Source organism: Chiloscyllium plagiosum, unplaced genomic scaffold (genome assembly GCF_037043375.1).
Source record: "Chiloscyllium plagiosum isolate Xiang-an unplaced genomic scaffold, Cpla_swu_hap1 HiC_scaffold_27, whole genome shotgun sequence".
Lineage (NCBI taxonomy): Eukaryota > Metazoa > Chordata > Chondrichthyes > Orectolobiformes > Hemiscylliidae > Chiloscyllium > Chiloscyllium plagiosum.
Genome location: NW_028270165.1, coordinates 66,001,688 through 66,024,359, shown reverse-complemented (window position 1 = coordinate 66,024,359; position 22,672 = coordinate 66,001,688). Strand labels below are relative to the sequence as shown.

At 43.3% G+C, this 22,672-nt stretch overlaps 2 protein-coding genes across 2 annotated transcripts in view; both read left to right on the top strand.

The window, feature by feature from the left end:
• The window catches only part of LOC148144505 (scavenger receptor cysteine-rich type 1 protein M130-like), a 32,807-nt gene extending 23,626 nt beyond the window's left edge, over positions 1 to 9,181 (top strand). Inside the window, exon 14 of the mRNA XM_087975363.1 lies at positions 9,147 to 9,181. Within this exon, the coding sequence (XP_087831489.1) occupies positions 9,147 to 9,181 (35 nt within the window). The remainder of the gene's footprint in view (positions 1 to 9,146) is intronic.
• A 9,461-nt stretch (positions 9,182 to 18,642) lies between these two features.
• LOC148144504 (putative G protein-coupled receptor 139) lies at positions 18,643 to 21,994 on the top strand. Its single transcript, XM_087975362.1, has 2 exons — positions 18,643 to 19,099; positions 21,096 to 21,994. The coding sequence occupies exons 1-2, from the start codon at positions 18,643 to 18,645 to the stop codon at positions 21,992 to 21,994; spliced, it is 1,356 nt and encodes a 451-aa protein (XP_087831488.1).
• The last annotated feature ends 678 nt before the right edge of the window (positions 21,995 to 22,672 follow it).

Here is a 22,672-nt window from a genome sequence, read left to right as displayed (position 1 = left end):
ATTTGACGGCTTATTTGTGGTACATCCATTTTGGACAGGCGGGATTCTTGTGAATGTCAGTTGATCAGAATTCATGAACCCCACACAGTTAGACAGCATGAAACAGGCTCTACTCTCCAACTGGCCGATGGCATCAAAGATTACCAGACATTAACCTGTCCCATGTTCAGGCGTTTGTCCGATAACCCTTCAAATCTTTACTTTTCGTGTCTTTTTAATGTTGTAACTGTACCTGCGTCAATATATTGCTGTGAGGAAGGTAGCTCAGACTGGCAAGATTCATAAACATGGATGACACGAGATTCTGAAAGTTTAGTCAAAGTGGAATAAAAACAAGTACGTCTTTTGGCAATTGAAATAAATCAAGAGTCTTCAGGAATGTAAAGGGTGCTGTATAAATTTAAATGAGGAACTAGGTGCGCTAAAAGAGGCCAAGAAATGTTCTTAAAAAGTGAGGATCTCAAAGGATTGCCTAAGTATTTTCAGAAAAAGAGGGTAACTGGCGAAATACTCAAGGATAAAGGAGGGAATTTTTACTTGCAGCTGGAGGAATTGGATGAGGCCCTGAATGAATACTTCACATCAGTATTCACGAATGAGATAGAAATGATGGTGGCATAGGGAAAGGCTCCTGGTCTCTCACAATATCTCTCTCTCGCTCTCTTTCTCTTTCTAGCCCTCTTGTATTTAAAGTGGTACCGTGCCACATACTGCTGGCTTCCCCACTCGACTGAATAGGGGATGGTGAAGAGTGAAAACCCTCAGAGGTTCAGTCAGAAAGAGAGAGATTACGTCGCAGCAGTATCAATCACATAAACACACACACCCACACACACGCGTGCACACACACGCGTGCACACACACGCAGGTGCACACATGCGCACACACAAGCACACATGCATTCCATTCGTGTGGAGGGGATTGCAGTTGTACTAAGAGTTACCTCGAGTGAAACATACTCATATTCAGAAATGTGTTTGTTCCCTCTGCAACATACTGTATTTGCGCAGTATTCCTCACTTTATGCACACTGAATAGCATCTTTCCATTTCAATTGTATTCAGGCACCTCCGAATGAGCCGTTTTTTGGAAGGAGACATGGAGAACTGTAATGGAATTTCTGTAAATTGTAATGGTTTGTAAAGTACTCTTTCAGACTTAAGTGAGAAAAGAGTTCAAAGGTGCTGGGGGTGAGGCCAGCGCAGTTCATCTCCTTGTGCTCATATGTCAGGGGCAAAATCGATCACAAAAAAAGTCTTGTGTGTCTCCAAAGACATTACTTGAAGAACTAAAAAAAAGTTGCAGTCTGAGAGATGGTTTCCCACAACAAAACCTTCCTGTTTGTGCAGTGGCGTGGAGGGTGGAACTTTATCCATTAAAACATGGGAGGGGCATTGGGGGTGAAAACGTGGGGGCCGGAGAGAGAGAGAGGGACAGCGCCGTGGTTTCGTTACTTTTAGATTCATTCATTCATTCAAACTTCCCTCCAGGCCAAAGTCTCTGCCTCTCTTTGACCGCATCAATGTCTGCCGCTCAAGATATTGTTCCCCAAATCTCTTCCCCCTCCCCAGGAATTGCCATCTCAATTTTCTCCCTTCCAAGATTTCCTGCCCAACTTAATTTGTGCTCCCGAAAATATTGTTAAGCCCCCATATTCTCACCTACAGGCACCACACCCCAATCCCCCTTTTGCAAGACCGACCAAACCCTGTGATTGGTCCCACCGATATGCCCTGCTTTATCAGCAGTGATGAATTCTCCGAATGGTCACATCCCAGGTGCTTTTTCCCAGAACATTTAGGGAGTAGTGTCGAAAAGTGCGATGCTGGAAAAGCACAGCAAGTCATACAGCATCAGACGAGCAGGAGAGTCAACGTTTCAGTCATAAGTCCAAGCATACCTCAAAATGAAGGGTCAACTTGGTGAAGCTAACAAACCAGACTACTTGCATGACAACTGTATAGACACCAAGTGAGAGACAGAGCTCGACAATCCCACAGGCAACTGACTAAACAGCAAAACGAAATTCCAAAAGACTAACAGGCACTGCGACCCGCCAAGACAATGCTAACACATGACGCTATTTTCCAAACATGAAGCTATTTTGCTCCACCTGGTCCAGATCGCTCCATTTCCTGTCTATTCAGACATCAAGGTGTCTCTGACAGGTTTCTATCCTTTCCGCCTCCATTACCTCCTCTGGCTGCCATTCAAGGCACTGACCATCCTCTGTGTTAATTTTACAAAACCTTTAAACTTATCCACTTTTACCTGAAAAACATGTCTCGGTGTAATTGACATTTCTACCCTGAGAAAAAAAATACTCAAATGATCCATTGTACCCATGCCTCTCACCGTCTTGTAAATTTCTATCAGGTCTCCCCTCGGACTCCGACGTCCAAGTGACAACGAATCAAGTTCATGCAAACTCTCTTCGTAGTTAATACCCTCCACACCCGTCAACATACTGGTCACAGGTCTCTGTGCCCTCTCCAAAGCCCCGACATCATTCCAACAGGGTGGCAAACAGAAAGTGACGCAATATTCCAAACGTGACGGAAGTAAATGTTGATCGCCTGCAACTTGACTTAGAAACATATGCTCAATGCGCTGGTAGATGAAGACAAGAATTCCATACGCCTTCTTCATCACCTTACCCACCTTTCTTGCCACTTTTAGAGAACTGGCATCCCTCTGCAGGCTAAGGTTTCTGAAATTTCTGACAATGATTTTCTACTCCCATGCTGCCTTCCAAAATACTCACATAAACAATAACACTCACACTCATAGGCACAGTTAAACAATCACAGACAATTACACCCACTCTTACTCACTCACTGACACTCGCAGGAATTAACACAAACACAACAAATACACTAATACCCTCAGTCACTGACCCTCATACACATTCACTGTGGCATTGCGGTCGACAAAGAGACACAGACTCGCAAAACAAGCATGAATCCGCCGCACTTTTTACCGAGGAAATTCAATTTATATTGTACATTGTCACGAACAGCAAGATTCACAGTTCACAGAGATTATGGCGATGCATGGAAGATTTTCATTCATTTAAAAGCTGGCTCTTTCCCTCCGTTCTCTCTCTGGCTATCTTTCTTTGTCTCTCTCTCGCCCTTCCTTGGAGAGAGAGAGTGAGATAGAAAGAAACAGAGAGAGAGAGACAGAGAGAGAGAGAGAGAGAGAGAGCGAGACAAAGAGAGAGAGACAGAGAGAGACACATGCGCGCACACACACACATACGCACAGTGTGTGCGTGTGAGAGAGGAAGAGAGAGAATCCCATTGCCTTGCTCCTCTCTGCATTTTGTCTTTCTGTAACTCTCCTTCTGACACTGTACCTTTTCTGTCCCTCGTTCTTAATTACCGGATCTTTTCCTCAACCCACCTCTCACTCTGTCCAATTCTCCACCCAGTTCCTTTACTTTGTATCTGCCACATGCTCCCAGTCTCTCTTTCTCGCTCCCTTTCTTTCTCTGTTTGTCGTTCTGCCTTACTATTTCCCTCTCCGTGTATTTCTGCCTCACTCCCTCGCTGTCTCGCTCTCCTTCTCTCCATATTTTTCACTGTCCTTCTCCTTGTCTCCCTCATTCTCTCTTTCTCTCCCTCATTCTCTCTTTCACTCCTGAGTTCTCTGTCACCTTCATATTTTCATTCCAAATGATGATCTTTCTATTTTTCTCTCACGCCAGGCTTGTTTGTCTGACTTTTTTTCATTCTTTGAAAGGATACGGATGTCACTGGCGAGGCCAGCATTTATTACCAATCCATAATTGTTGAGAGGGCAGTTAAGGGTCAACTCCATTGCTGTATGTCTGGAGACAGGTCCAGGCCAGACCAGTTGAGGATAGAAGATTTCCTTCCATAATGAGATTAATGAATAAGACAACAGACAATGGTTTTATGGTCTTCACGAGACCCTTCATTCCAGATTGTTTATTGAATTCCAATTCCTCCATCAGCCGTGGCAGGATTTGATGCCGGATGCCCAGAACTTCGCTGAGTTTATGAATTAACAATCTCGCAATAAAACTGTTAAGTAACCGTCTCCTCCTTCTCTGTCTGATTTTCCCGTTTTTTAAAATGCAGTAGCTTTGTACCTCGATTACTAACTCCCAGTTACGGCCTCTCTCTCTGTTTGTTTCTTGCTCCATCTCAGTCTTTCTCCCGCTCTCGCTCTCTCTCTCTCTCTCCCCTGCTCTGTTTATCTGTTTCTCCATCTCTCTCTCTCTGTCTTACACTCTGTTTATCACTCTCTCTCTCACTGACTGTTTCTCCCCTATATCTATCTCTGTCTCTCTCTGTCTGTCTGTATTTCGCTCTCACTATCTCTCTCTCTCTCTCTTCACATATCTGTGTCTGTCTCGCCGTCACTGTCTGTCTGTCGTTCTCTCTCTCTCTCTCTCTCTCTCTACCTCTTTGTTTCTCTCTCTGTACACTTCTCTCTCTTGAGTTGTCATTTAGGATTTGGAGGCATATGGGATATGATCTCTATTCCCCTCCGTGACCCCACTTCATCTCTCTGACCACATTTCTTGCCTGCCCCATATACTCACAATGGGATCGTGTTGGAATTGACTGATTAAAGAATGAACTGAAGAATTGATTGAAAGGATATTTTAGCACATTCTGGAACTGCTCTCTGAACTTAGTCTGGGTCACAGCATATATCCCAGTGTTTGTGCAGCAGCTCAAGAGCTGCAGCATGAAGCCTAAGTCAAGCACATATCTATCTAACCAGACAGACCGATATCCCAAGTACCACATCCGTCTCCATATGGAATAAACCATTAACAGTGACCACAACAGGATGAAATTGGTCGACATAGCGAACAGTAAAATGATCGATTTTTTTCGACTCTCCATCTCTGTGTCTCTCGATCTCTTCCCACTGCTTCGAGCCCACAGTCTGCGGCGAGCTCTGCTGGCCATTGCAATGTGCCTTACAGTGAAAACATTGAGCAGCAAAATTAACGCAAACGGGATACAGGGATTCAGAATGTTGTGGGCGGTCTCAAATGCTGCCCAAACTGGAGAATTGGTAACATTCACCCTGATGAAACAGAACCAAGGGTAGTTCTGCATCCAATACCGGCCACTGAACATTAAGTACCAGAAAAAGTTCTTTGAAGAGCTCAGCATAGACACTGTCCCCAGAACCACAGCCGCCGTTTTCTCATTGCAATATTTACTTTTCAGCTTCTGGCAACAAATGGCCACAAATCGATCAAAGGTGAAGCTGACGGTGAACCAGACAGAACAGTCAGTGGCTGCATAAAGCAGGACGGCGTGGATATTACACACGCGGATTCTGCGAAGGAAAGTAAACTTTTCACGATAAACAATCGGAATCTGTCTCAATATCAGGTCGAGGATAACCACCAGTTGATCTGCCAGTACCATAGCCGTCAGGTAAAGTTTGACACTTTTGGATAGACCACATTTCTTACAAGATAGAATCATAATCGTCAGGAAGTTACCTGTCAGGAATGGGATTCAAACAAATAAAAGTATAATCGCACATAGTTGTTTTTATAATGATCAACTGCTTCAGATGATACGCTTAATTTACAAGATGATAATAAATTTCTACATCTTAAAAAATCACTCATACTGTTCTCTTAAGTCTACTTCCATGTCTAAAGATTGTGACAATGTTGCTCCTTTGACAAGGTCAAGTTGTCCTTGGTTGTTTTAGGTAGGAAATTAGTTAGGAAATTTGTATCCTGTACACTAATAAATAAAGGGTAATTAAAAACAGTGAGTGGCGGCAGGTTACTTGTCCGTCACCATGTTTTCTGTTGCATGCAATAACTGAAAGACATTTAGCCACCTCCATTTACAAAATAGACTAATTAATCCATATCCTTTAAAAGTTATAATGCATAATCCCTTCCAAAATCACTTGGAAAATGGATAAGGTAAAAGCCCAGGATGTTGACAGTGGCAGGGTAAGGAAATGGTCACACTTTTGAATGTTAAGGTGAAAGGTTAAAAGCTCTCATGTTAGAGATGGTAACCACCAAGACGCTGATAGTTGGTGGTGGACGACGTGTTTCAGTGATGGTATCCCCAATGAAAGTCAAAGGGGCAATGAGCTCCCAGGATGTTGATAGTGAGGGAGATTCAATGATGGTATCTCAATTGCGCATCATTGGGGCGTTGGTTAGATTCTCTCTTGTTGGAGACGGTTACCACCAAGATGTTGATACTGGTGTGGATGGGATTCACTGCTGATAACTCCATTGAGTGATAAGGGGGCGAGTGTTAGATTTTTTCTTGGTAGGAGACGGTAACTCCCAGAATGTTGGTAGTTGGCTGGGTGTGGATGGGAGTGATTTGGAAATTCAGTCATGGTAACGCTATTTAATATCAAGGGGGCAACGGTTAGACTCTGTCTCAATGGCAATCCCAAGGACGTTGATAATTGGGGGATTCAGTGAGTGTAACGCCATTGAATGTCAAGCTGGTGACGGTTAGATTCACTCCTGTTGGGAGACAGTAACTCCGAGGATGTTGTTAGTGGGGGAATTCAGTGATGGTACCACCAGTGAACATCAAGGAGGCGTTGGTTAAATTATACCTTGTTGCCTGGCATTTGTCTGATGCGAATGGTTGTTGGCGCTTTTCGCCCAAGCATTGACATTCTCCAGGTCTTGTTCCATTAGAACCGAAAACATTTCATTATCCCAGGACGCTGATGTGACAGAATCGTGGATGGGGAGGGTTTCAGGTCAGAGGTTAATTCAGAGGCTGCGGTTTCCCGGAGGTAGTGACCAGACAGGACAATATTGGTTACGGCTGTGTGGGAGATTGGATTGTGGAAACGTGAACTGAAGTTACGACAAGGACAATGTCTTGTATATTCTCAAATTTTAATGGATTAACAGAAAGATAGAGCAAATTAGTGATGAAATATAATATCTGAAATTCAGACTCACCAGGGACTCCAACTAGAGCCAGGAGTGGATAGTAACCTGCTTGAATAATATGAAGTAGAGACTTGATCCGAAATGTTAATGTTATCCACTTATAGTCTGAGGAAAGCCAATATATTGCCATGGATAAACTCGCCATTCTTGTGTTGTTCACCTCCATTGCTCCCAAATACTGATCTCGCCTCTCCCTTTCTGTCAGGGGCCGTTGGTCTGTGGGAGGATGGGAGCTGTTTCTCCCTCTTGCACTGAGCTGCTCAATAGAGCAAGCACTTTCTCATTAATACATGCAGCAAGCTCCCTAGTGACACCTGTAGAGATGATCCACTGGGAGATTCAATGGTTACAATCACTCAGCACACAGGCTGCGTTAACCATTTCGAATCCATCAGTTTTCACCAGCAGTGCAATATGGAACATTTCCCTGCTCTGTGTGTGATGTAACAAGAAATGGTTTATGATCAGAATGGCTGTGAGTGCCTAGTGGCGAGACAGCAGTGATCAGTACGGGGACCCCAGGTATTCACAATACATATTAACGAATTAGTGAAGGGAACAGAATGCAATTTCTCTATGCTTACTGATGAGGCAGCTTGGGGGGAGATGGGTAAGATTCTGAGGTGGATGCAGAGATGCTTAAGCGTGTTGTGGGCAAACTGAGTGAGGGGGCAAGTACATGGCAGATTCAATTTAATGAACATCAATGATAGTTGATCAACTTTGGGAGCAAAAACAGGACAATGGATAAAATTCCAAACGGCGATATGTTGGGGGAGGTGAGTGGGCAGTGTTGCAATGGGACCTGGGTACCCCTCAGACACAAGTCGCTGAAACTCAGCATCACAAATGCAGCGGTGGGATGGGGCACGGAGACAGTAGATGCGATATAGACCATCTTAACGACACCATCAGAGTGAGGAGCAGGGCTATCTTACTGCAACTTTGAAACTTTCTCTATATGACGTGGACTGGGTCAGCATTTAGTTTTCACCCCTACTTGTCGCCCTTAAGAAAGTGGGGTGAACTGTCGCCTTGTCCGTGCAGTCCATGTGCTGTAGATAGAGTTATGACGTTCTTTCAGGGATGGAATTTCAGGATTCTGACCCAGTGACACCGAAGGAACGACTCATATGCTTCCAAGTCGGGATGGAGAGGGGGTTGGAAGAGAACTTGTAGGAGGTGGTGTTCCCATGTATCTGCTGCCCCAGACCTTCTAGTTGGAAATGGTCGTGTGTGTGGAAAGTGCTGTCTGAGGAGCCTCTATGAGTTGCTACAGTGCATGTTTTAGATGGTACACATTGCTCCAACTGAGCGTCAGTGCTGGAGGGAGGGAGGGGACATTCGTGGATGTGGTGCCAATCAAGCGGGAGCTGCTTTGTCCTTGGACGGCCTTCTCGAGTGTTGTTGGAGCTCCTCCCATCCAGGGCAAGTGGCGAGTGTTCCCTCACAATCCTGGCTCGTGATTTGCTTATGATACATAAGCGTTGCTAGGTCAGAGGGTCATAGAGACATGCAGCAGGGAAAAACACTCTTTGTCCAACTCATCAATGCCGACCAACTCATCAATGCTCGATTCGCTGTTGTTAGAGGTGGTAACGCCCAAGGATGTTATTATTGGGGGAGTCAATGATAATGCCACTATTGAATATCAAGGGTTGGTGGCTAAATTCTCTCTTGTTGGAGATAACAATTTCTGAGAGTCAAACATTCTCACAACACGCGAAGTGATCTCTTGGTCCAACCAGTCCATGGTGACGATAATCCCAAACTAAGCTCGTCTCGCATGCCTGCACTAGGCCCAAATCCTTCCAAGAATTTAATATTTATGCACTCTTCCAGATGTCTTTCGTGTGTTAATACTGTCCCCACACCTACCTCGTCCCCTGGAGGTTCAATCCACATACGAAGTGCTCCTTGCGTTAAAAGAAATTCCATTACGTCCTTTTAAAAACTCCCTCTCTCACCTTAAAAATATGCCCCCTAGTCGTGGAATACCCTCACCTTGGAGATAAAACTGCCTTTCACCTTATCTATACCCGTGATAATGTTGTAAACCACCATAAAACCTTTTGCCAACTTCTTAATCTCCAAGGAAGAGTATCCCAGCCTACCCAGCATCACCTTAAAACTCCATCCTTCAATTCCCAGCAACGTGCTCGTAATAATCAGCTGAATAATAATCTTCCTATAACAGAGCGAAATGAAAACAAACACAGTGCTCCAGAATAGGCGTCACCAACGTCCGAACTCCATTACTCCAAGGTTCCATCAATGAAGGCAAGCGTGATAAATGCCTTCTTATAGAACCTGTCAACTGTGACGCAAACTTCAAAGAATTATGCACATGGACACCTCTGACCCTCCGTGCGACAGCGCGAAAGTAAGCACAATATTTCTTTCTCAGCCGTGGAATGTTTTTGTTGATGATTAACAATTTGCTGGAGCATGCCCGTTAGGTCTTTCTATCATTTAGATGTCTTCTTGCAAGAGTACATCACTGGCACACACATCACTCACTTCAATAGCCACCTTGACTGGTTTGGCATAATAAGAGGTGGCTGACACTGGACCGATGGTTGGCACAGCTTTCAGGCCGTCAAATATCTTCTGACTGTCCGCCGTCCACAGGAATTTTCTGTGCTTCTTCAATGCCTTAGTCAGTGTAGTAACCACGCTGCTAAAATTTGCTTACGACTTCTATTAAAAATCATGCAATCCCAGGAATTTTAGTACTGCCTTCTTCGTCGATGGTATGGGAAACTCCCAAATAAACTTTGTTTTCACATCCCGTTGGAACATCTGTCCACATTCTAATGACATAGCCAAGCATTATAACTTGCACGCTTGCGACCACACTCTTAACCAGCTTTATAACTAAACCCGCCTCCTGAAACCGTTCGAACAATTCCAATAGATACGACAAGTGTTCCTTTCATGTGTGCCTAAGAATCATCATGCCATCGATTCGTAGCGCGCAACTGCTTAATCCAGAATGACTTTACTGCCTAGCTTTTGAAATGGGGCAGCCGCATTTTTCATACCAAATGGCATGACTTTCAATTGATACAGTCCATTCGACGTTACAAAAGCAGAAACCGTCTTCACTCTTTCAGGCAAAGTTACCAGCTGGTGTTGTTATGGAGTAGGCCGAAACACTCAAAACATTCTTAAGCAGGCAGCCAAACCATAACTTTGCAGTTTGTTTCGGTAGGTTTACAGTGAAAATTACCTGGAGTAAGTTAACGTGGTTGACTGCCAGGTTTTAAAACGGACAAAAAAAAAATTCACAAAATTACGGAATGAAACACAAACAAACAGAACAGAGAACCCTTACGGAATCCAATCTATCTGAACTAGACTTAATTGTGCTGTTCCGAATATGTGCAACAGTCCCTATAAACAAACCCCCATAACCACAGAGGAAAAAATGAAACAGGGCTTGACAGATCGAAGATGGAAGTGCAGAAGGAGAGAGAGTCCAGCAGCCTGTTTCCACACAGCCCACAGCTGAACTTCACTGAAGTTCTGAACTAAATTGCTCAGCTCGAGAGCTGGCCACGGCCCCTTCACTACTACAGATTACTGCTAAAAACATAAAAGCTTTGGCGTAAATTCATTTCTGTATATGTAGGAACAAAGAAAAGGCCTCCAATACCCTTTTATATCTGTGCCAAACCCAGCCGTTTCAGAGCCCGGGATGGTTCACGAGCCCCCTGAAAAAATCAAGGAGACAGTGCCCTTCAGAAAAGGAACAGCTTTTAGGGGATAAAAAGGACCAGTTTTGTGTCACCTGCCCCATTAAAAAAATGAACTAACAATATCAAAAGATGGCTTCAGTTTTAAAACCGTTCAAAGATTGTTTAGTAGTCCAAAACACACATATACACTAAAATAACTATCCACATGCAAACATGCATAACTCCGTGCGAATTCAGGTCGTTGCACACCCATCGCCGAACGCCTCTGTATCTCATTCGAGTCTTGATAATGCATCACAAATCACGCTTTTGTGACCCATTTGGAATTACAAACACAGAAATATTTTTCTTCTTCTCTGATAAAGGTACCTGCCAGTAACCACGTATTAAGTCCAAATTGGTTATTTAACAGGCTTGTCCAACATTCTCGATACAGTCCTCCAATCTAGGAATTGGATATGAGTCCTACTTTGTTACATCATTGACCTTCCCATAATCCACGCAGAATCGCAGAGTCCTGGTTTGGGAACGAAGACAATCTGTGGCGATTTCCACTCGCTCTGGCTTGGTTCGATGATGTCCTTGTTGAGCATGTCCTCCGCCTCCTTCTGGACCTGTCTGGCTTTGGAAGGATTAAGCCAATAGGGGTGTTGTGTTATTGGAGCAGCATTACCGTCATATACTTCATGTACAATAGTATGACTCCTCCCCATCTGATTCTCAGATATGCCCTTATACTGCAGTAACAAATCTTTCAACTGTCTTCCAAGTTCCCGAGATAGATAGCTTACTAACCTATCCCACTCCACTAGGAGTTCTTAATTATTAAAATTTATTTTGTGTCACCTCAAAATCCACATCATCTGGATTTCATTCCTCAGTCTGCAAGGCAGTAACATCTGTTTCTCCAACTCTTTCTCTCCAGTATAATACGGTTTCAACATGTTCACATGACATACTCGATACTTTTTCTTTCTATCTGGCATCTTTACTAGATAGTTCACCTGACTCAACTTTTTCTCAATTTGATAGGGACCACTATACCTGGCTTTGGTGGGATCTCCAACCACTAGTAGCAGTACGAACACATCACCCCCTCTGGCAAATTTCCGACTCTCAGAACTTTTATCTGCCACCTGCTTCATTCCTTACTGTGACCATTAGCTAAACCACCCACTCGATTTAATCTCTCCCTCACCTCCGATGCATAAACTATCTGTGACATCTCTGACTTTCGTCCTGTCAATTTTCCTTTAAATAATTTCAAAGGGCCTCTCGCTTCATGCCAGAATATTAACTCGAAGGGTTAGATTAGATTAGATTCGTTTGCGGCCTCTCTAATGCGAAACAACAGGGATGGGATCCTTTATTCCAATCATTTGGGTAATCCTCACAGAATGCTCTCAACATGGTCTTCAGGGTCTGATGCCAACTTTCTAAACCTTCCTGGGATTCAGGATGATACGCGCTGGATTGAAAGTGCTGTATATCTAAGCTATCGATAACCTCCTTAAACAGCCAAGTAGTAACATTTGGCCCTTGGTTCGACTGTATCTCTATGGGTAGCCCATACCTTGTGTAGAAGGATACTTACTCCTTTACCACCATTTTTGCCTTGATACTTCGTAATGGAATGGCCGCTGGAAATTTGGTAGACAAATCCATTATGGTCAACAAGTATTGGTTCCCACTATTAGCTCTCTGGAGGAGACCTGCGCAATCAACTATAACCCACGTGACATGTTCCTCAAATTTGGAAATTGGCAACAACGTTGCTGGTTGTATTACCACCTGTGGCTTGACCACATTCTTGTCCATTCCAGGACAATAAAAAAAAGTTTTTAAACCTTAGCCTGAGTCTTATGTAATTCTAGCTGACCTGCTACACGTAGTTCATGTGCTACCCGTCACACCGCCTGTCTGTATGTTACCAGCAACAGAATCTGTTGCACTTTGGGCCATTTCTCCTCTGCACTAACCTGCCGTGGTTTTAGGATTCTATTTTTCAGATAATAACCGTCCAGAATATTCTCTGCCTCCTTTTCAGATTACACATCCAGACATGTATCTTTTACCATCTTTTCTAGCTGTTGCAAGTCTCTTAGTCTTTCTGACTGAACTGATCCTTCTGTCTGACCTTCTGCCTGTTCTAGTTTCCCTGCAGCATTACATCAAACAGGGTATCCACTAAAAGAACAAATAGGCTAGCTTGATTCTAAGCTTTCAAAATGGTCTTTAAAGTTTGATGTCACCTTTGTTATTCTCCCTGCGATTCTGTATTGTACACAATTGACTTGAAGTATTTAGTCCCATACTATGCATAAATCCCCTGAATAGCTTTCATGTAAAATTTAGCCCTTGATCTTATTGTATCTCTGGGGCTCGACAATATACAGTAAAACAAAACTGAATGATTGTTTTACAATCCTTCCATCCACGATGCTGCATAATGCAATGGCCTCTGAAAATTAGTGGATACATCCATTATGTTCAGCAAATCCTAATTCCCACATTTTTATTTTAAACTGGGGTCTTACACAATCAGTTTAAGACTCTTGTAAAATGTGCACCTAATGCAGGCAAGAGGACTAAGGGTGCTGGCTTTTTGCTGCCTGAGTTTTTCAATTCCATAACAGGCATGACACGTCCGACAAAGTTCAACTACATCGTTATGGAGTTCGTGCGAATAAAACTGTTTTTTTCCATTTTGGTTTAAGTTTTTCTCACTCCGAAATTGCTCCTGCTTCTAATTCATGTGCTACCTAATTCATAATGCAATTTGATGAACTTTTGTCCATTTCCCTTTCGCACAATTAAGTGATACAAAGTATCCCTCTGCTCCCCACCTACTCATGCATCTGTCCAGACACATCTTAAATGAATCTACCGTGCCTGTCTCTACCACCTCTGCTGGCAACGCATTTCATGCACCTCCCACCCTCTGTGTCAAGTACTTACCGCACGTATCCCCTTAAACATTTCACCTCTCACCTTGAAAACGTAACGTGTCACTATTGAATCTGCATCCTGGGAAAAAGCTTATCTCTATCTACCCAGTTTATACCCTTCATGATTTTGTAGACCTCAAGCAGGATCCCCCTCTTCATAGCGAGCACCTACCATACCCGGCAACATCCTTGTAAACCTTCTCTGCCCTCTCTCCAAAGCGTCCACGTCGTTTTGGCAATGTGGCGATCAGAACTATACACAGTGTTGTCAATGCCGCCAAACCAATGTTTAGTACAATTTTAACATGGCCTGCCAGCTCTTATACTCAATACCCCGTCCAGTGAAGGCAATCATACCATATGCTTTCTTGATCACTCTATCCACCTGTGCAGCCCCCTTCAGGGTACAATAGATCTGAACTCCCAGATCACTCTGCTCATCAACTTATCCCAAGGCTCTTCCGTTTACTGTATAATTCGATCGTGAATTAGACCTCCCAAAATGCGTCACCTCACATTTGCTTGATTTTCTACTCCATCTGCCACTTCTCTGCCCAACTCTCCAGTCTATCTATATTCTCCTGCATTTTTTGACAGTCCCTTATGCTTTCTGCTATTCCACCATTCTTCCTGCCATCTGCAAACTTGCTGATCATACCAACAGTGCCCTGATGGTCCCCATTTCCTCATCAAAGCATTATATTTAAGACCATAACAGTACATGACATACTCAGATTTTTCTTCTGTGTATGCTTATTGATACAACCACTTTAATATTTCACCTGTCTCTTGTAATTCAGTTAACCTCGCTGAACTAAAAAAAAATCACTTTGTCCTCCACTAGCTACTTTTTTTTTCTTCAACTTTTGATCTAACATGGTTTCTGATAATGGTACTTCAACTTCCTTGTCTTTGATTTCTCCCCCTTCTTCAACTTTGGTTTTGTTGCCTTGTTGCTGCACATTTTGGAAAAATCTCAGGATTTACTTCCAACCACAGTCGGCATCACTCGCATCTGTCATCGAGCTGTATCATTGCCAAGGACAATCTATATTCCCGGAACCAAGAATTTCTCTATTACTCTCCATTTTTCACCAGATCGTTCAAATTTTTTTTAATATATTGGAGCACTGTCATGAATTCCACATTCTACCACCGTTTCTAGAAATATTCCTTCTGAATTACACATCAGCTCACCATCAAAGATCGATTTGCCCTGGTTTCTCATAAAATTTTAATTTCTTTACCTTCTTCTTCTGGAAAATATGGGTAACCTCATCGTCGAGATTAAATTCTTGAAAGAGATTTGGCACTTTTCTCTCAAGCAACTCCTGACCAGGCTGTACATTCTGATGCAGCTGTGTTTAGCTTCTACTGTGCTTTCCTTTATCACTTGAACAAAACTCACTGGTTTATCCTGTTTGTGCACACTCATCTTCCCAGTGCCTGTTCTAAACCACCAACACTGCGACTTCATGTGGCCTCCTTCATTGCAGTGACATCAGTAGAGATTTTTTACTTCTCTTTCCTCAACTTGAGTTTCCTTTTTGCCCAGTGGAAAACTAGCTTTATTGTGTTCGATGAAATCTCATTTTTCCTTCCCACCTGACGATTTCTCTTTTCCCCAATTTCTCTCTGCCACAGACTCAAATTGACGTTTGAATCGGAACTTTGATTTATGAACCAACTCGTATTCATTTGCCTTTCCTGGTGTGAATCACTTAACCGTCATCCCACCAAGTCCCTAAATTACTTTATTTTCAAATAAAAATCTACCTTAGCTTTAAAAGCGTTTACTGAATTAGCGTCAATCACTTCCCTGGGCAAGGAATTCCATAGATTTACAACCCTGTGAGTGAAGACTTTCCATCTCAAATCAGTCCTAAATCTGCTCCCTCTAGTCTTGAGGCTATGCCCTTTTGTCCTCGCTTCACCTGAAAGCATCCTCTCTACTTCTATTTTATCTGTCCCCTTCGTAATTTTATATGTTCCTCTAAGATCCCCCCACCCTGCATTCTTCTGAATTCCAATGAATATAATCCCTGTCTACTCAGTCTCCACTCATAAGCTAACCCCTCAATTAAAGAATCAACCTACTCTCACTACTTCAGGCAGTGAATTTTTGAATTCGTCTAAAATTATCATCAGTCTAAAAATCTCAATTGGTTGATCAATTTCAATGCCCTTATTCATCTAATATAATTACTGTGTTTGATACTATCAAAAAACAATGCGCTGTTGACCAGGTGCCCTCCTTAGGTTCCTCAGACATTGTCTGTAGGCTTCTGCCACTAATACGTAAGATGGCTTTCTTCACCTCCTCACGCACCCCACAAATCTGCTTTGATGCAAGTGACTCATTGGGTCTTCCTACCAACTTTGCTTGGACCAATCCCCTGGTAACCTTCCAGTTAATTTGTTAAGCCATTTTCTCAAATGAAAGAAAAAGTTGTATACATCCTTCTCGTCAATGGGCAATGTTTGGACACATATAAACAGATCCCCACCAGGTTTTTCGCTGCTGTTTCATTTTGCTTTCCCTATCTTTGTGTTCTGCCAAGCCGACCGTTTGCCTTGCTATTCCCATTAGTTCAATCTGGGTCATTTGAAATTGAATGGCAGCCATTTCTAAAGACTCTTCTGGCATTCCTGGCATTTGCCATTGCTGCACGATTGTCACATCATTTTCCCTCATTCTCACAAGTCGCAGGCAACCTCAAGTCCAACTCTTTGGAAAGTCCCAAAGCTTTGCCTTACTCACGTCGTCACTCCCCAGGAAACTCGTAATGACTGAAAGAGTCGTTACTACACAAGGCACCCCTTGCTCAAACCAATCAAATTCAACATCCAGAATAAAAGCCACGACGATTCACCACTCTTTTCAGCCCAATGATCCCAAACCCAAACTGAAATTAGAGATTTTGATTTCGAGAGCAACCCCCAATTTGTTATGGACCAGAGTCGACGCCTTCTAAGTAGATGACGAAGGTAGCCTACACCTTATTTATTTCTTACTTTAAAAGTAAATATGAGGTGCTGTGTTCCAGATGCAATTCTATTAGTCCAATGACTTGACATTAAGCAAGACACATTTTGCTCAAAGAACATAGTTTAAGTACAGCAAAAGAAAGAAGGAATTGGAATACCTTAATTCTCCTGGAAAACCTAACAGAGCAATCGATACCGTAACTGCTACTAATGAAATGTTCCAACATAGCAACATCCCATAAACATACCCACCTGGCCAATTGCAAATTCAGACATAGATTGTCTCACATGCGATTCTCTAATCCAGGAGGAAAGAATATCTAACTCCAATTCTGAGAGAGACAGTGAGAGAGAGAGAGAGAGAACTCCAGCAGCTTCTGCAAACGAAAGCTAAAAGCTCTGTGTGTGGAATCTTGACAACACCAATTCCGGTTGCTTCTATTGCTGCAACTTTAAAAGAAAAAGACAGCCAATGTTTGTCCTTTATCTTCTCATAGATCACCCTATATCTGTCCTTCGACCTCTCTCTAAAAAAAATCAGGAGAATGCAACACCGCTTAAAGCCCAGTATCGCCATATGACAGATGGAGTGCAGTGAAGACTGATTGCTGAGATGACGGGTTGTGGTATGAAGAGAGTCTGGAGCAGTTACGATGAACGATTATCTTACAATCCTCTTTGGTTATGGGGCCAGTGTCACGTCACCAGTGCACTGCAAATTTCCAATGAGTTTTAGAGTAGGAGCGGGGTAAACTCTGGAAAGACAGCTACAATGATAGAAGGCTGATGATGGAGAGGTACCTGTAGGAAACAAGGTTTGAAATGGTATGAAGTTTCTCAACGACCAGCAGCATCAGTGAATAGGTGTTGAGTCGTATCCTGATAAACCCAAGGAAGTCGGTGCCTTAGTGAAAGTGTAACTTGATGATCAATCCAGAAACCACAGGTAATAATATTTGGAAATGTGTTCCAATCGCGCCGGGGCAGACGGAGAAGTTAAAATCGATAATGATTTGGAATTGAAAGCCAGTCTGTTCGTCACTCTGCAATGACTATCGATTTTTGTAACAACTGACCTGGTTCGTTAGCATCCTCAATGGAAGGAAATATGTTCTGCTGACCAAGTCTGGTTCAAAACAAGGCTCAGGGAGGTTGCTTCACACTTATAAAAGTTCTCTGGTTTATCAAATAATAAACACAAACCTATTGGAAAGAAAAAAATGTATTTGTGATTCAGGCTTAAGTGACTTTTACTGTAGGGAACAGAGAGACAACTCCTGAGCTGCTGCCGAAATGATCTTTTCACTGCTCAGGCACAGAACGGATGGGTCCACCCAGTCGTTTGAGTTCTCATGTGGTCGTTGGGCATGGGAAAGTTAGTTGTGGGGATGGGAAGCCAGAGTCGGGCTATTGAGCTCAGTATGCCTGTTGTAACCGAATGCAATCTATTGTGAACTAGTGACCCTGTTTTGATCCAATCCAATTCAATTTTCTTGTCATTGGTCAGTCCTGCCTTCCCACGAATTTGTCTTCGTTGCATCCTTCCTCAGAAATGGAGACACCAAATTGTGCACACAGTCCTCCGGGGCTGGTCTCACCCTGCACAATCGCTGTGAGACACCCCACTCCTGGACTCCAACCTTCTCGCTATGAAGGCCCACATCTCATCCACCCTCTTCACCACCCTCTGTGTCTTCATTGTTGACTTTGGTGTTTATGGGACACCCAGGTCTCGTTGTCCCTTTCCTGGTCTATAAGCACTCGGATACTCATCTGCCTTTCCTTCTTTTTTTCCCAAAGTGGATCGCCTCACATTGATCCACATGAAACTGCAAGTGTTCCACACTTGCCCACTCTCTCAGATTATCCAAATGATGCTTAAATTTCGCTGCTTCCTCCTCACAGGTTACTCTCCCAGCCAGGCCTGGGTCAGAAGTGATCGTGGAGATAATGCATTTAGTTCCATTCACGTAATCATGACGATATATGTTGTGTGCAGCGAGGGTCAAACACTGGTCCCTGTAGTTCCCTTTAGGCATTAGATCCCACGCTGAACATGACCAGTTTCTTGCTACATGCCACACAGAGCAGGGATCTGTTCCACATTGCAGTGCTGATGGAAACTGTGGGATTGGAGATGGTTAACTCAGCCTGTGTGCTGACTGAGTGTCGTCATTGGATCTCCCAGTGGATCCTCACTGCGGGGGCCACTGAGGACCTTGCTAGTTCTATTCATAAGAGAGTGGAGAGTGCATGCAGTGTGCTACCGCATCAGTGCAAGAGGGAGAAACAGCTCCAGATCAGCAGGTCCAGAGAGAAAGAGAGGGAAATGGGAGATCAGAATCTGGAAGCAATGGAAGTGAACGGCACAACAACTGGGAGGAGTTTATCCATGGCAACTTACTTGCTTTCCTCAGACTATGAGTGGATAACTCTAACACATCGGATTGTGTATACACTTCATGCTATTCAAGCAGGTTACTATCCAATTCTGGCTCTCGTTGGAGTCCCTGGTGAGTCTCTCAATCCATAGATTATATTTCAAAACGACTTTGCAATTCCTTTCCGCTCTAGTGATTACAATTTTTGGAATATATGAAATATTATCCTAGTCACAAAGCTGAGTTCACTATCCTGCTGCCCTATCTCCCACAGAGTCAATAACCAATGCTGTTCAATCTGTTCACTCGCCTATCAGGTATTGCAGACTCTGAGATAAACTGTAACTGCAAATCCTTCCCATCCCCAATGCCGTTGCTTCACCATCTTGGGATAGTTAAGTAGTCCGTGGTCAACTGTAATTATATCTGGGCAATACCCAGCCTTGGGATGACAAGGGGTAAGTAAGTTTTGCGCCAGGCAAAGGGCATCTTCAACAAGGGTGAATATAATCGTCGCTACTTGATATCCAACGGTGTCACTAACATTGAATCAACTCTACATCAATATTCTGGGCGTTACTATCTTCAAAGAGAGAGAATCTAACCGTCTCACCTTCACATTCAATGGTCTTGCCATCACTAAATCCCCCACTGCCGGTATTCTGGGTTACCATTGACCAGAAACTGACCTGGACCAAACACACAAACACAGTGGTCACAAGAGTAGGTCGGTGGCTGGGAATCCTGCAGCAGGTAACTCACTCCTGACTCCTCGAAGAGTCTTCCCCGTTGGCAAGTCACAAGAACGGAGTATGGTGGAATACTTCCCACTTGCCTGAATGATTGCAGCTCCAATAACACCCAAGACGCTCAACAATTTCCAATGATGGATGATATACCATCTGGAATGATTAATTTAAATATATCCATAGAGAGAGAGGTGAGGCTTCAGGATAAAGGGATTTATGCAATTTTCTCGGGAGGAATTGCTTTGAAAGCAAATCTTAACTCATAAATTCGTATCAGCCTTTATTCTTTGTGTCTTAAAGTGCATGAAAATGAACTGCCAGTGACCTAGCAATGACAGAAGTGCAATTAACCACATGCAAGTTACAACATAGGCGTATTCAAAATATTTTTAAATATTTTTAAATGTCTCTACCAGTTCCTTTGTCAGCTCATTCCATCCACAAGCCATGCTCTGTGTGAAAAAAGTGCCTCTTGGGTCCTTTTTAAACCTTTCGATCTGGACCTCTGTATCCGAGAAAAAACGACATTGCCTATTCAACCTAACTTAGCCCCTCATGATTTTAGACATTTTAGCTTCCACAGCACTTTCAACTCAGTCATGGCAACTATAATCACCTCTGCCCCAACTCTCTTGATGTTCTGGGATCCTGCTGGTGTCTTTCGTCATGAAAACCTTCTGTTTCCTCTGATAACGATAAAACCATAAGACCATAAGAGGTAGGAGCAGAAATTAGGTCATTCAGCCCAGTGGGTCTGCTCCACCATTCAATCATGGCTGATACATTTCTCAAAACCAATCTCTTGCTTTCTCCCCGTAACCCTTGATTCCATTGATACTGAAGTACCTATCTATCTCAATCCTAAATATTCTCAGTGACTTGATATCCACAGCTTTATGTGGCAATCAATTCCATAGATTTGACAATCTCTGGCTGAAGCTGTTTCTCCTTATCTCCATTCTAAAATGTCTTCCATTTACTCGAAGGCTGTGTCCTCGGGTCCTAGTATCTCCGACCAATGGAAACATCTCCTACCATCCACTGTGTTGACGCCATTGCCTTAGTATCCCTGTTTCTCCCACTTGCATGAATAACATTTTTCCATTTCCCTTGCATCTCCCACTTGGATTCATCAGCGCACTGACCAAAACTCCAAATCACAGCCCATTAACATTCCTGAATATATTGACGACTGGCTTACAGGTTGCATCTCTCCCACTTTACACTAATTTCCCATATTTCCTACAGTTAATTAATTGCATCACTGGAAGCTGTAGATCTTTGCAAACAATCTGAACAAGTCCTCGTTCAAACTGTACACTTTGTCTTGGCCAAATGTGCAAATTTGTTTTTGTTTATTTGTTTTCCATTCCTGACAGTAAACTTTCTGACGATAATGATTCTATCCTGCAACAAATGTGGTCTCTCCAAAAGTGTCACTCTTTACCTAGCGGCTATGGTAGTGGCGGATCAACTGGTGGTTATCCTCGACCTGATATTGAGACACATTCCGATTGTTTATCGTGAACAGTTTACTTTCCTTCGCAGAATCCCCGTGTGTAATATCCACGCCGTCCTGCTTTATGCAGCCACTGACGTTTCTGTCTGGTTCACTGTCAGCTTCACCTTTGATCGATTTGTGGCCATTTGTTGCCAGAAGCTGAAAAGTAAATATTGCAATGAGAAAACGGCGGCTGTGGTTCTGGGGACAGTGTCTGTGCTGAGCCTGTTAAAGAACATTTTCTGGTACTTTATGTTCAGTGGCCGGTACTGGATGGAGAACCAACCCTGGTTCTGTTTCATCAGGGTGAATGTTACCAATTCTCCAGTGTGGGCAGCATTTGAGTTCGCCCACAACATCCTCAATCCCTGCATCCCGTTTGCGTTAATTTTGTTTTTCAATGTTCTCATTGTAAGGCACATTGCAATGGCCAGCAGAGCTCGCCAGAGACTGTGTGCTCGAAGCAGTGGGAAGAGATCGAGAGACGCAGAGATGGAGAGTCGAAAAAAATCGGTCATTTTACTGTTTGCTATGTCGACCAATTTCATCCTGCTGTGGTCAATGTTAATGGTTTATTCCATATGGAGACGGATGTGGTTCTTAGGATATCGGTCTGTCTGGATAGATAGATATGTGCTTGACTTAGGCTTCATGCTGCAGCTCTTGAGTTGCTGCACAAACACTGGGATATATGCTGTGACCCAGACTAAGTTCAGAGAGGAGTTCCAGAAGATACTAAAACATCCTTGCAATATAATTCTTCAATTTATTCATTGATCAGTCATTTCCAACTGTGTCTCATTTTATGGATGTGTGGGTTGGCGAGTATTGTGGACAGAGGAGTGGAGTGGAGTCAGAGCTGTGGTTCAAGTTCCCAACTCCTCAATTTCAAGAATAGACAGAGAAAGACTGGCATACATTACAGAAACAGAAGACGAAACCGAGGAGAGAGACAGAGACAGGAGTTGAGAGACTAAAATCAACATGGAAAGCTAACAGATCAGAAATAGAGAGCCAGACACAGGACGGGTCAGAGGGAGAGAGAACTATGGAAATGAGAGAAAGGCAGAGAGGTAGGGGAAAAAAAGAGAGAATGAAGACGGGGGAGAGTAATAGAAGGAAACACTGAAGGCAACAGAGTGCGTAGGAGAGATTGCATATGGGAGACAAAGACATGACTTGAGAGAAAGGAATAAGGAAATAGAGCACGTCATAATGACACAGAAAGAGATGGGGAGACATATTCTAAGGGTGAAATAAGAGAGAGAGAGAAAGGGGAAAGATAGAGAAGGTGGAAAGAGGGAGGACCAGAGAACATATAACATCAAACTGTACAGCATAGTACAGGCCCTTTGGCGCTCGATGTTGTGCTGGCCTTTTGTCCTGCTCTCAGATCAGACTAACGTGCATACCTTTCATTGTACTAACTTCAATGTGACTATCCAAGAGTCGCTT

Coding starts and splice junctions, on each gene's coding strand:
- LOC148144504 (XM_087975362.1), top strand. CDS start 18,643: ATGACCAGTTTCTTGCTACATGCCACACAGAGCAGGGATCTGTTCCAC. Junction 19,100..21,095: donor GGCTCTCGTTGGAGTCCCTG/GTGAGTCTCTCA, acceptor CATTCCTGACAG/TAAACTTTCTGACGATAATG.